The sequence below is a fragment of the Podarcis tiliguerta genome (assembly GCF_965153285.1).
Source record: "Podarcis tiliguerta genome assembly, chromosome: 16".
NCBI lineage: Eukaryota > Metazoa > Chordata > Lepidosauria > Squamata > Lacertidae > Podarcis > Podarcis tiliguerta.
Genome location: NC_139549.1, coordinates 30,355,729 through 30,370,593, shown reverse-complemented (window position 1 = coordinate 30,370,593; position 14,865 = coordinate 30,355,729). Strand labels below are relative to the sequence as shown.

The window sequence follows — 14,865 nt, the reverse complement described above, 5'->3', positions numbered from 1 at the left end:
AAAATCCTGACTTGTGAAAGGCAAGTAGTTCTTGTTCAGACAACACTAAAAGGTAAAGGTAAAGGTACCCCTGACCATTAGGTCCAGTCACTCATCTCGCTCTATAGGCCGAGGGAGCCAGCGTTTGTCCGCAGACAGCTTCCGGGTCATGTGGCCAGCATAACTAAGCCGCTTCTGGCGAACCAGAGCAGCACATGGAAATGCCGTTTACCTTCCCGCCAGAGCGGTACCTATTTATCTACTTGCACTTGACGTGCTTTCGAACTGCTAGGTTGGCAGAAGCTGGAACCGAACAACAGGAGCTCACCCCGTCATGGGAATTCGAACTGCCGACCTTCCAATCGGCAAGCCCTAGGCTCTGTGGTTTAGACCACAGCGCCACCCGTGTCCCTCAGACAACACTACCTTGAATTAATAAGCCATTATTTACTAAGCTGAGAACAAGTAGCCTGCCCACATGCTCCCTTCTCCATACCAGCATGGTGTTGTTTCTATTGTGGTTTGTGCAAACCAGTTTCCAGAATCTCTGGTTTAATTTTGACTTACTAACTGGGATCAGATTCTAGATATATATCCCTGGTTAGTAATCAGAGATTAAGCCACAGTTTCCTCATTCGAATGGGAAACTGTGCTTTAAATGCACCACTACAGAAGCATCAACACCAGTGCACAGGTAAAGAGATGAAGCAGGGGTGATGGGCCGAATATGGTACATCTGATGCTCTGAAGCAGCCCATTCAGCCAGAATGGGATATTAAGAACGGAAGGGGTCAGTGGTCAATCCAAGCACTAAAAAAGTTCCCCAAGAAAGACTTCAAAGAAAGGGAAAGCAATGGAGTTGCTCTACGGCCTTCCGCACCGTCAATCATTAAATGAGATAGGTAGACAACAACATCCAGGCCCAGTCCACCCAAAAACCCAACACACTGGAGAATGAAACGTATTCTCTATGCAAATCTCGGTACTTCCTTAAGGAGGCATGCCTGACACAGCTTGGTTTTAAAGGCACAGCATCTCTAGCATTTGCTACACAACAGAAAGTCAGTCCCAATGCAGGGTGGCATTGCAGCTCGCCTTTCACCAGAAGCACGGAACAAGAAAGCCCATTTCTCTGGGCAGAGATCTTAGCGATAAAAGAGGAACAATGGCGGGAAAAAACCAACAAGGGTGCTGGAATAATATATCACAGCTGTTCAGCCAAGTGCTTTCCTGAAAGGGGAAAGGGGGGGAGCAAATCTCAAGGAAAAACAAACTGCTTTTCATATTCCCAACAATGAAGCAACATTTTGCTGCTTCGGACATCGGTTTTATTGGCCCCAGGAGGTTCTGTGGTTCCTAAAGATTAGCATTCCCCGGGGAAACGTGTTAAGAAGTCAAAATCCAATGTTCCCTCCCCCCCCCCCCAAATCCCCATTCTCATGTAATCATTCTTTTGAGCAGATTTCCTCTTGCGGCTTTGCAGCACACAGCTTGTGAAACTGCCCTCCAATTCTTCCCAATCAAAAGAAGGGTGTTTTTATATTAAAAATGAAAAACCAAGTTCGAATTCCACAGAGTCAAAACAGGAATTACACCAAGCTGGGTTTCCTTGACAGAAGCCCCACAACTAAGCTTTCTGCTTATTAAAAAAAGAAAACACCCTCTTCACAATTCAGGACAAAAAACAAAGCCCAAAAAACCCCTCGCATTACCTTAGATTGATTGCCAAATGGCAGAGACATCTAAAATAAACCTAGCAAAGGCTTCAAAGCTCCATCAGGAGAGACAGATCCTGATCCCCTGCCTTGATTACAGATTTTGAATACAGAGATGTTTTTTGAGTTAGAAAAATATACAGTAGCTAAGCTTTCAAAGCTCTGGATCAACATTAAAAGCATTCAATCCTGGTTAAGCTGCTGGTAACAATGGCTGACCCAAGCAGACCAAAGGGCTAAGATGTTTATATTTATTTGTCCTTTAAGTGCTCCTTATTAGGCAACGGTTTTGTTGCAGCTGGTGTTCATTTAAAGCAGCGGTGAGGAACCTCAGGCTGGGGGGGGGGGGGGGAATGCAGCTCTTGAACTCTCCACCAGCCCTGCTTCACACCCCAAGTGTTTTGGCGTGGCTGGAACGCATTCTCGAACTCTGATCATTCCTCTTGCTTGTCTGGAGGACAGAGGGGGACGCATGCGAGTGTGTGTAGAAACCAACCTACAAAGGTAAAATCTGCATTCATTGCTCCACCCACGTCTGCCTCTGGTCCTGCCTGCCCACCACCACATGTCCCCACCCACACCGGCTGCCCAGAAAGGCATGGTGGCAGAATAAGGTTCTCCATCTCTGATTTAAAGCGAAACAAATAGTGAACGTTTACAAGTGTGCATTGTTAAATCTAGACTAAGAGGAATGGTTTCAGCGCATTTGCATTATCAGACAGCAGCCTGGAAAGAGCTCTAGCACATTATACTTTTTGCAACTAATTGCTTAATTAACTAATAAGGAACAGGCAGTTCCATCTTTATTGAATCAGTGTAAAATCGTGGCACAAAAATATATAAATACCAGTGTACCTTTGAAATGTAAACATACCCCAGGCAGTTCCATCAATCGAAATGCTACTTTTTGAATGACTTCCATAAAATGAATTTGATTCCCACCCACCCCCCATGATTGTGAAGATCAACAGTCCTTTTCTCCCTTTTAATGCAAGAGAATTTAATTGAAGGGTGGTGTGTAAATACTCATGATAAGGAAAACAAACAGTCTGCTTTGGTTGCGTTTATTTCTTCCTCCTCGCCCCCTGATTTATTCATTACCTTTTTGAAAAAATCAAGAGCAGTTAAAAATAATGCTCAATCCTGCCCATTTGACAGACTAAAACGTGCTGTCCGATTAGCAGAACAGATTGAACAAAAATATTTTTTTAAAAATACAAAACACAAAAGATGCAGGTTTCAAGTGCCATGTTAAAAGGGGCACACCCTCTTCTGCACCAGAAATTAAAGAGAACATCTAAAATGATGCCCATTATAACCAAATTGTGTCATCTGAAAACACAGAGAAAGTATACTCCCCCCCCCTCCTTCTTTAGAACAGGTGTTTGTTAGTTGCCTCCCTCCTTATGCCAACCACCCTGTGAATTTAATTGATGGGAAGCATGAATGAAATTCATTTTGGGATAAGGGTGGACTGCATACATTCTTGATATAATGCAAACAGCCTTGTACTCGGCATTTGCTCAGGAACTGCATGAAACAAAAACAAAAAATCAGTGCAGTTTTCATTCCACTATCTTGATTCAAAATGGTGTCCAATCCTAATATATATATAAAAGTGATATCAGGAACCATAATTTGGTTATGGGATATTAAGAGGAGTCCAAATGCATAGCAAACAGGTACACAACTTTCTAAGGCATATAGCAGATACAAACTCACCGGAAACGGGATGTGGCATTTCATTTTAAAAGCTTATACATACCCTTCTTTTCAGTCTCTCTCTCTCCTTCAGTGTCAGAGTGTCTGCCTTGGCAATCACAGGGACAATGTTGACTTTCCCATGAAGTGCTTTCATGAATTCTACATCCAAGGGCTTCAGCCTGTGTATCAATTATTGGGGCGGGGGAGGGGAGGGAGGAAACCTCAATAATTATTAATGGAGTACTGAGTGAAGATATCCTTGGCAACATCTTATGCATCATCTGTTATGTATCTAAAATCAAAAAGATCCCAACAAGCAGCAGGGCCTTTGCAAATGCAGCCCTGGAACTCCAGAACACCCTTTCATGTGTGGTTCATTTATCCTCCTCTTTAATTCCACAAACAGAATTAGTTCTCTGCTCTTGTGGTTAGTCCTGCTGCTGATAATGTTTTGATAACCACTGGGGGTTTTTCTGGAGAGGATTTGCCAAATGTTGCTGGACCACAACATCCATCGCCCCTGACCTGCTTATATACTCAGTATCTTCTTAAGCTAATGTTTTCGATATCATTGAGTAATTTTTAAAACGAACATTTCTCCCACTGAATTGCAGTCCCCCAAATTTAGATCTTGGTCTCTAACACTCATCTGCCATCACATCAATACAGTTGTACCTTGGTTGCCAAACGCCTTGGAACTCATACGTTTTGGCTCCCGAACAATCAGAAACCAGAAGGGAGTGTTCCAGTTTTCGAACAATTTTCAGAAACCGAACATCCGACACAGCTTCCATGGCTTCTGATTGGCTGCAGGACGCTCTTGCAGCCAATCAGAAGCTGTATCTTGGTTTTCGAACAGTTCCAGAAGTTGAACAGACTCCAGGAACACATTCTATTTGAGAATCAAGGTACAACTGTATAGACAGCTGGCTAGAACTGATGGGAGTTGTTGTCTAGCAACTCTTAGAGGGCTACAGGTTACCCCATCATTGATTTAGAATGTTCAATATTTTCAATATTGTTATTTCACTTGGGGGCAGGAGGGTGTACACCATTTTTAGAGTTTATGCTGAAGTATAACTCTTGTAAGTTAAAGAAAGTTCTACTTTTGCTGGCAACAAACAGAACTTCCAAGACCCAGGTGAAAAGTAAAACTACTTACTTCAAATGTGGGTGGCTGACATGCTTAATTAAACTTTCCATTTACACATATGAAAAGACATAGTTATTACAACTTTTAAGTTTCTAGATAGTCATCCATTTTTAATATGTGCCCCTGACAAGTTTTAATAGCAAATCCTCTCTGAAATGGAGGTCATTAATCCCAAAGATGATTTTAATTGAGTTGGCCGACTGACAACAAAGAAACTTGCTTTGCTCGTAAGGTGGTTAAATCTCTTTGCTGGAATTTCCCCAGCGGCTGCTTAACGGTGAAAAAAAGTTCACCCTAGAATGCAAATCTTTTCTTACCCATGTCCAAAAGGGGATATGAAGTAAAAGCAGCAATGAACTCTGTTGTCTACAATATGGCGCCTGTTGAGGCCGCTCTCGTCATGAAGGTACCTTTCAAACTGATTGTCAATGTAGTGGATGATGGTCTTGAAACTGCAGTGAGAGAAAAGGGAAAAGGAGGAACTTGTGATGAGACAGGTTTGCATCCACTTGTGAAATCTTTAGCTTCTACTTCTTACTGCTTCTTCTCTACAGCCCCTAACCTTCAAGGCATTCAGAGCATGCTTCCTCACACTCTGTGCCTCCCATTTTTAATTCACAACCGCTAGTGGTGACTGGTGCCCACTGGGAGTGGGGGGGCAGGAAGCAGGAAGCCCAACAATAAGTTGAGCGTGAGCCAATGGGATGTGGAACCGATTCAACCTAGTTTTGTCCCCCTTCTCCTTCCAGCGATTCGCCTCACAGAGCTACACTTCCCAGAGTGGTTTAACAAGCAGAGAGCCTAGGACTTGCCAATCAGAAGGTTGGCAGTTCGAATCCCCGCGACGGGGTGAGCTCCCATTGTTCGGTCCCTGCTCCTGCCAACCTAGCGGTTCGAAAGCACATCAAAGTGCAAGTAGATACATAGGTACCGCTCTGGCGGGAAGGTAAACAGCGTTTCCGTGCGCTGCTCTGGTTCGCCAGAAGCGGCTTAGTCATGCTGGCCACATGACCCGGAAGATATACACTGGCTCCCTCGGCCAATAAAACGAGATGAGCATCGCAACCCCAGAGTTGGCCACGACTGGACCTAATGGTCAGGGGTCCCTTTACCTTTACCTCCTCCCAAGGAACCCTGGAAACTGTAGCTCTGTGTGGGGAATAGGGGTCTGTTGAAAACTCTCAGCCCCTTTAAACCACAGTTCCCAGGATTCTAGGGAGAAGCCATGACTGTTTAAAGTGGTATGATGAAGCTTTATATGTATTGTGTAGATGGGGCATAGTTCTGCCTTTGTTCCTATTTTCCTCTTTGTTGAATTCTACAAAGGCAATACTGACACTAAGGAGGAGGGGGGAGGTGGCTGACAGCCAGTGCCACCCTCTAGACTGGTTTAAAGTACTGTAATGTGGTAAGAATGTGGGGGCTGACTCAAGGCAGACTGATCTTGGTGGGGCTGCCCCATTATGGACCAACATAAAGCATGTTTACAGCGCAACACGCAGCATGACTTGGACACGCGACAGTCAAATGCCAGCAGAATTAAGTACAAGTGAAAAAAGGAAGCCACCCACCCAAAGCAGGAACACTTTCAAATGGCTGACTAATTCTGAGTCACCTCTTTCGCAGCCCTTTCCCTTCCCTCCTTTCTCATGATTTCCTTTAGGACTAAAGTTATTAGGTTGCAAACCTCATGAAGCATTGTACCTGATGTTTCTTTCCCTGCCAACTCTCAAACCCACCCCAATGTTGGTTCCGAACCTCAGGGTTTTCCAGCTGAAGTTTTTACGACCCAAACCATAACCAAATTGAAAGCTGAGAAGGGCAGTATTCACAATATATTGCAAATACATGTGTGTGTACGTTTGTTTGTTTGTTGCTTGCATTTTTATCCCACCTATTTCTCCAAGAGACATCACCTTGCCAACAAAGGTCCGCATAGTTAAAGCTATGGCTTTCCCAGTAGTGATGTATGGATGTGCGAGCTAGACCATAAAGAAGGCTGATCGCTGAAGAATGGATGCTTTTGAATTATGGTGCTGCAAGAAGATCAAACCTCTCCATTCTGAAGGAAATCAGCCCTGAGTGCTCCAATACTTTGGCCACCTCATGAGAAGAGAAGACTCCCTGGAAAAGACCCTGATGTTGGGAAAGATGGAGGGCACAAGGAGAAGGGGAAGACAGAGGACGAGATGGTTGGACAGTGTTCTCGAAGCTACCAGCATGAGTTTGATCAAACTGCGGGAGGCAGTGGAAAACAGGAGGGCCTGGCGTGCTCTGGTCCATGGGGTCACAAAGAGTCGGACACTACAACAATAACGTTTCTCCAAGAAACTCAAGGTGGTATACATGATTCTCCCCCTCATTTAATCCCCAATACAGCCCTCTGGGGTAGGTGAGGTTGAGAGGCAGTGAATGGCCCAAGGTCACCCAGTGAGCTTCACAGCCGAGTGGGGATCTGAAACCTGGGTCTCTAGGTCATAGCCTGACACTCTAACCACTACACCACACTGGCTCTCTGACTGGGTGCCAAGAATTGCTTGAAGTGTGGGACTGTTAAGGGAAGCGGGGGACTCCTGAAGGGCAAAATGATGGGGAAGGAAGAGTTAGGATTTAAAATGCAGATGGTGGGTTTGGGATCAGGGTAGAGCAGGCTTCCTTAACCTCGGCCCTCCAGATGTTTTGAGACTACAGTTCCCATCATCCCTGACCACTGGTCCTGCTGGCTAGGGATCATGGGAGTTGTAGGCCAAAACCATCTGAAGGGCTGAGGTTGAGGAAGCCTGGGGTAGAGGGTGGGTATGGTTCTTAGGTAATGGGCAGAGAGGACCTTTTCAGTGGTGGCATCCCAGTTGCAGAATGCCCTTCCCAAAGAGACTTGCCTGGTATCTACATTATGGCCTCTTTGGCACCAGATGAAGACCTTATTAATTTTCCAAGGTGTTTCAAATTCTTAAGAACATCTGGTGCTTTTTAATACTGTTTTATATGACTGACTGGTGGTGTTATATCTACTTTTATTGTGATTAACTTTTATTGTGATTAACTGCATATTTTTACACCATTTTGGAAAACATTGTTCACTGCCCAGAACATATCAGTTATTAAAGGTATTCAAATGATGTATTATTTTATTTTACTGTATTATATTATTTTACTGTTGTTAGCCGTCTGAGCCCGGCTTTGGCTGGGGGAGGGCGCGTTATAAATAAAATTTTATTATTTTTATTATTATTATGTAAATAAATGGAGGTTTCCTATTTTGGGAGTTTCTGTGTAAATAGTTCTTTTGAAAGTTCTACTACAAGCAATACTGCACTCACCTACAAACTGAGATTATTTGTCTTCAGTTTCCTTATGACTAAAAACTGTTAAATTAGCAAATCCTGTTCTGCCTCCCACAGAAGTCACATCCAGGCACCCACCCCCAAAGCAAAGGGTTCATGGTGAGACGGTGTTAGCAGTGGCGTAGCGTGGGTTGTCAGCACCCGGGGCAAGGAAAGTAATTTGCGCCCCCCCCCGCTGCACTGTCCCTCCCCCAGATAGTCCCTCGCTCTCTCACCGCACCACACGCCTGGCACCCCCCCTCCACAGTGGGTGGCGACCCAGCGGCTCGGATCGGATTCGCATAGCCAGCACTGCAGTGAGAGAGAGTGAGTGAGCCAGGTAGGGGCAGAGAGCTGCGAGTGCGAGCGCACGCCCCCCAGATGTTGCGCCCGGTGCGGCCGGCCCCCCCTGCACCCCCCACGCTACGCCACTGGGTGTTAGCACACACGTATACCAAGCTTCCTCCATTTTTCTACCTCCACAGGAATTACAAAAAAGTTTGGCAATTCAAGGGAAGTGGGGCTGATGAAATATGATCAGGAGGTAAAACCTCAGTGTGTTGTGCCAGAAAAATTCTACTTAGCGCTTCTCTGTCACTGTAATTTGCTTACGTGCTACTTTCAAGTCCTCACTGCTGTTCCGTTTTTCTGTAAGTGTAAGTCAGCAGTGAATTGTACATTCTACCTTCCGGGAAGCACCTGCTTTCCACCACGACAGTATCATTAGTTAAACAACTCCTTTTCCTGTACTATGCATTACAACAGCAAACAAAGCAATCTTTTTTTTTCCATAGGGAAAAAAATGGTTTTTGAGAAAATGAAATAAACCGAATGTTGCCAAAACACATGCCCTCCTTCCAACTAACAAGGCAGCAGCCCAGAAAGACTGGTCTTGTTGTAGCGGAACAAAAGGTTCAGAACAGAGGAAATATCACCTGACACCTTTTATTTAACACAGAGCCACATGACAGGTTTAATATAGCCACTAGAGTCCTAGAACGGCAATGGCATTTTTAAAAAGTATATATCACTTTTCTTGCATACTCATAGCACGTCACACTATATTATTCCTGCTATCCTTAATGACAAACCCATAAAATAAGCCAGTATTATACGGTATGACAGATGAGCTGGGCAAATGAGGCCTGAGACTAAGGAAACAATGTTTGATCACAGCTTCCTGGTGAGTATATAGCTGGAATGTCCCCCAATTTAATCGTTCTGCTATGCTAACTCTCAGTTGGGACATAACAATGACGCTGTAGGCAGAATACAGTGGTGCCCCGCAAGACGAATGCCTTGCAAGACGGAAAACCGAATTTCCCTATGGGCTTGCTTTGCAAGACGAAAAATGACGAAAAATTTTGAATTTTTTTTCCGCTCCAAAACCCCTTTTCCTGAAGCGCTAAGCTGATAAAAGCATTTTAGCAGCAAAACCGCTAATCCCCCAAGCCTTAAAAAGCCGTTTTTAGCCCTTAAAATGTCAATAGCCCTAATAGCGCTACTCCGTCAATGGGCTTGCTTCGCAAGACGAAAAAACCGCAAGATGAAAAGACCCGCGGAACGGATTCTTTTCGTCTTGCAAGGCACCACTGTATCAGTCTTCCATTGGATCCTGCCTGAGGGATTTTTCCCGGGAAAGTAGTCAAGATCTACTAGCAGATGAGGGTTCATATGGGAAGACAAAACAAAAAGTGGCACAAATGACTGGTCTTCAACAGTGGGTCACACCCTGAGCTTGGGTAAGTTGTGCCAGGAGGCCAACATTTTCAGGGGCATGCTGTGTAAATATGTGATATATTGCTTTCTTAAAAGTATAAATACTTTGAGAAGATAGTTTTTACAAACCCGAGAACATTCTTCTTGACTCTGGAAAGAAAGGGAATTGAAGCCTCCAACGTGGGGAGGTGGGAGAAATAATAGTTTCTACATAGCCCTTGTAATCCTATTCCGCAAATTTAATCCTCTGTTGCAAAGTCAACAACAGTAATGCAATGATGGACCATCTTGCTGCCTGCCGCTTGCTCGGCCTCCCTGCCGGAAAAAGTGGGTGGGGATTCAAACTCGCAGGATTCGCAAGAAACATTTCCGAAGAATAAACACAGCATCAGAACACAATCAACAGGAAGTCCTACTTGCAACACAATAGCCAAGCTAAAGGGGCTTGGAGATCCCACAGAAGGAAATTCCAAGTCAACTATTACAGAAAATGTTAAAAGCGATCCTGCGCAGAAAGACTAAGAAAATCACTCCAGGAAAGTATAATTATTTACCAATACTGTGCAGGTCAAAGCAGTAGGATACGTAGCATCTGTTTGAAATATTGTTTTACAACCCAACAATCACAAAAGTCAGTTGCAACACCTGATGTGGGACGGGGGGGGGGAATGTTCAATCAAGCTTTCTTCAGGGTTCAGGGAGTTTGGGAACTGACTGGTGCACCCAACCCAAGCAGGACTGAACTTCCTACACATCATCTGATGCATGGGGAGGCTCAATCCTGCTTTTTGAAGCTGCGTCACTGCTGCCTAATCCCCAGCACCGATAGGAAGACATGAGAGTTAAAACAGTTTAAAGCATCACCAAAGCTGTATACAACAGAATGGAAGCCTGGGAGAGATGTGAAGATTCAGCATCACAGCCTGAGGAAACAACATACCAGTCTTGGCTATTAATGGCATCTCCATATCCTGGAGTGTCGACTACCGTGAGACGGAGTTTCACCCCTCGCTCCTCTATTTCTACGGTGGAAGCTTCAATCTGGACCGTTCTCTCTATTTTCTCTAGAAGAGAAATGTCATATAATGTTAAAAGTGTCCTGGCCAACAAAGCAGTAAAATGTTATTCAAACTACCGAGGGAGGGAGGGAGGGAATATATAATAGAAATTAGGCTGGAAATGACATCCCACACAAAAGAAATGCTTCCTATGTCAAGTCTGAATCCCCAAGGATTCCTGTGTATCCAATGCATGTGCCCAACCTTTACTGAGAATTCCTCAGTGGTTGCTCTCAAAGAACTCGAAAGTAGCACGAGGATTTTGACGATTCTGTTGTAGCCACAGAGACCACCCTGTTCCATGTCTCACCACCACCTGACAGCTCCCTGGCTATGGAAACCCTCGCCCCATGAAACCCAGGTGATGCCCTTCCTTTTCACGGTCAGGAATCAGGCTAAGGCAATACTATACAGAAGTGGGTTTCATCAGGCTCCTCTTTAATCTGTTTCAGTTTCAGTTTGGCTGCTGTGTTTTTAGGTCACAAAGCACTCTTAAAGCCACTTTGACAGTCACGGAGAATCCTGGGAACTGTAGTGCCCACCTCACAGAGATACAGTTCCTTGCACTCTTAACAAACTACAGTTCCCGAGATTCTCTATGACTGTCAGAGCGGTCTAAGAGTGCTTTAAATATGTGGTGTGGATATGATAGTATTGCTGGTGTTTGCAATTTGGCAACCCTACAGGCCTATTTGGGAGTTCAACCCAGCTCTATAATCATGTAGTGCAGGAAAGTGGGGAAACCCAACAGTCTCATTGAGAACGTATGTCTGTATAGGGCAGCCTGCTTTAAGTACTCAGGTTGCCTCCCTATGACTTAGAACTCTGGGCAGTCAGAGTTCTAAATCACAGGGATAACCTAAGGGCAGGTCTCCCTCTATAGAGGAGCCCCCCCCCCCCACGCATGGGGGTGGGGTTGGTAGGACTCAGGATGGGGTTAGGGCCAGGAAGGATAGTTGTGATGTCCCACTTCCACATAATAGCACTCACATGGAGTGAACACCCAAATAGAGTAATTGTGTTATGGTTAATGGTTGCTTTACTGCCACTTTTATGGTTTTATGGTGGTTGTTAGCTGTCCTGAGTTGGGGTGAAACAGTACAGAAAGCAAGACTGAAGCTGCCTCGGACATGCAGAACACAGTGAGTGGCCCTTGAGGATCCTGTCAACTGGCTAGTTTATGGCACTTAGTTCCAAAAAGCATGAAGCTTTCTTTTTTTCTCTTTCTTTTAAGTCATTCTTTAAAGGATAGATAGGCAGAACACTGTGGGAAATTAGAAGACAACCAGAGTTGACAATATAACGATTTCAGTGACAAGTGAGAAGTACTTTGATGTCATCAACAGAAGCATTGATGCGAAAAAGAACATGAGACAAAAGGCAGCAACGGAGCCAAGTTGAATGGGATAAGGAACAATTTGCAACATGCTCCTTATATAACGATGTACGAAAGGTGCAAGCCAGAATATATATTTATTAGAACTGTAGTATTCATTGAGCCAATCAGTCCGTGAAAAATCTTGGGCTCAGTTAATCAAGTTTTGCATCCATCTCAATACTCCAAACCCACCTGTTGCACTTATAATCTCTCACTGTCTTTCCCTCTGTCTTAGAAGGAAGCAGAGATCCCTTGTCTTTCTACAACCGCCAGCAGATGACAAGGGAACTCTGCTTCATGTCAAGCTGGGGACATGAAAAACAGTAACTTCTACCTCAATAGTGGGCTAATACTTCAGCATGTCTATACTATTCAATCAAGCATTTCTGCACCCTGGCGCACTTTGAGGATGAACTGGATGTATGAGCACATGTGTTAGGCTAAATCATTTGCAACTGCAAGTTGCAAACTGCATTCAGAGGCATAATAGTCCTTCTAATGGCAAACTCAGACGGCAAGTGCCAACAAAAATATGAGAGGAACCATGTATATTGCCATCTCACCGGTTTTTGAAGATGTACCTGAACCTTCTGTTTTAATTTCTCCATTGTTTTATTCTCTATTTTAAGTAACAATGTTTGTATAACTGGTTTTTCTAATTCATAAACCCCTTATTTTGGCATAAAGTAGCATAAATAATAGCCAAAAACAGACCAGTGAGAAACAAAAGAGAGGTATCTACATGCAGAAATATGAAAATGTAAGAAGGCCACCCACAATTGTTTACAATTAAGAGTGAACATGTGCTATAAGCCCATTATCTGCTTTTTAGGTTCTACATGCATTATAAGCCACTTGGAGACCTTTGCGCAACAAGCAACTAATAATAATGTTGAATAGCAGTTGGAAAAGAAAAGAGCAGGAAGCTGGGGAGAGCAGGGTCTTCTGCTTGAGCCTCAGACCCAATGGGCCAAATGCAGAATGTGGCCCTCCAGCCCTCTCTACCCAGGCCTTGAAACTCTCCCAAGGCTGCCCTCCTTCCCTAGGCCACTCCACACCCCCTTTCTGCCTAGCTGGTATGCATCTTGGTGAAGGTGCTTCTCAGCTGCCCAGGTGGAAGTAGGCTGCATATAGGAGTGCAGAAGCCTTTGACTTTTGAGAGGCTGGAATGTAGTCTACTGTGCGGAAGTTAGTGTCACACAGTGGCGTAGCGTGGGTTGTCAGCACCCGGGGCAAGGCAAGTAATTTGCACCCCCTAACCCAGGGCAAGGCAAGTAATTACGCCCCCCCTTGCACTGTCCCTCCCCCAGATAGTCCCTCGCTCTCTCTCCGCACCGCACCGCACGCCTGGCACCCTCCCCTCCACAGTGGGCGGCGACCCGGCGCCTCGGATCGGATTCGCACAGCCAGCACTGCAGTGAGAGAGAGTGAGTGAGCCAGGTAGGGGCAGAGAGCTGCGAGTGCGAGCGCACCCCCCCCCCAGATGTTGCGCCCGGTGCGGCCGGCCCCCCCTGCACCCCCCACGCTACGCCACTGGTGTCACAGTTATGCCCCACCCACTTTTGCCTCTGGCCTGGCCCATTACCGACATGCAGCCTGTGGAAGGTGCTCCAACCCTGGTTTATAGTATCAGGGGAGGGAAGCAGGAGAGAAATGGCTTCTCAGCTAGCATGAACCCCAAACAGACACACTCCTACTAGGAAGTGCAGTTATTCTTCCATCAGAGGTCTTCGGTTTTACACACCTTAATCACTTAATTCATTGATTAAATCTACAGTTTGTTGTTGGTTGTTGTTGTTTTTAAATGAAGCTACAGCCCTGATATTTATGAAAAGAAGTCTATCATCATCAGTACATAAGAACAGCCTTGTGCAAGTGAAATATCAGAGGAAGCAAAGCATGTGAAATCAGAAAGCGAGCGTTAGGAACAAACCGATTTACCTGCAGCTCCAGGAATGTAACGTTCAGGATAGAGATCGGTCAGAAATAAACTGTTGATTAAAGTGGATTTTCCCAAGCCAGATTCACCTGTAAATGAGATGGATGTTTAATTACTGGAATAATTCCGCCCCCCACTTTCATGCAAGCCACAGGTTTATCTCTTACGGCCAGTATCCACCCTGGTTTTATAAGATAACGACATCAAAGGCTTTCCTAAGCTTAGCTAAAGTAAACAGGAAAAACAAGCCTGAGGAAAGTGAGCCGTGCGAATTCTAAATTTAATCCACCTATTTTCATAAGGAAACCCATAAGGCCAAATTAAGTGCTCTAATCAAATACAGTGGTACCTCGGGTTAAGTACTTAATTCGTTCCGGAGGTCCTTTCTTAATCTGAAACTGTTCTTAACCTGAAGCACCACTTTAGCTAATGGGGCCTGCTGCTGCCACTGCGCCGCCACTGCACAATTTCTGTTCTCATCCTGAAGCAAAGTTCTTAACCTGAGGTATTATTTCTGGGTTAGCGGAGTCTGTAACCTGAAGTGTATGTAACCTGAGCGTATGTAACCCGAGGTACCACTGTACCTACAAGACAAGCATCTTCCCAGCACTTTCTCTTCAGTTCCTGTATTTATTTGATTCGAGTTTATCTCTTGATATCAAGTAACTTCATGCATCACCACCACCCCACGCTCGAAAAAGCAAGTTGGGGTGAATGGCTATGAAGGAAATTTTCTCTCCTAAAATCAATCACACAACATTAGTCCATTCATTTCTGAGGTGGAAGGCATCAAGGATGGCTCAAGGTACAGTGGTGCCCCGCAAGACGAATGCCTCGCAAGACGGAAAACCCGCTAAACGAAAGGGTTTTCCGTTTTGGAGGTGCTTCGCAAAACGA

General features: G+C 44.9%; 2 protein-coding genes across 2 annotated transcripts in view; one reads left to right on the top strand and one right to left on the bottom strand.

Annotated features, from left to right (window-relative positions):
* Positions 1–14,865, top strand: part of HIRA (histone cell cycle regulator) — a 378,609-nt gene that overhangs the window by 171,372 nt on the left and 192,372 nt on the right. The window lies entirely within an intron of this gene.
* The window catches only part of LOC310666847 (septin-2), a 63,750-nt gene that overhangs the window by 35,482 nt on the left and 13,403 nt on the right, over positions 1–14,865 (bottom strand). Inside the window, exons 4-7 of the mRNA XM_083418350.1 lie at positions 13,971–14,057; positions 10,534–10,657; positions 4,869–5,003; positions 3,460–3,577 (exon numbers count right to left, since the gene is read on the bottom strand). Of these exons, the coding sequence (XP_083274476.1) occupies positions 3,460–3,577; positions 4,869–5,003; positions 10,534–10,657; positions 13,971–14,057 (464 nt within the window). The remainder of the gene's footprint in view (positions 1–3,459; positions 3,578–4,868; positions 5,004–10,533; positions 10,658–13,970; positions 14,058–14,865) is intronic.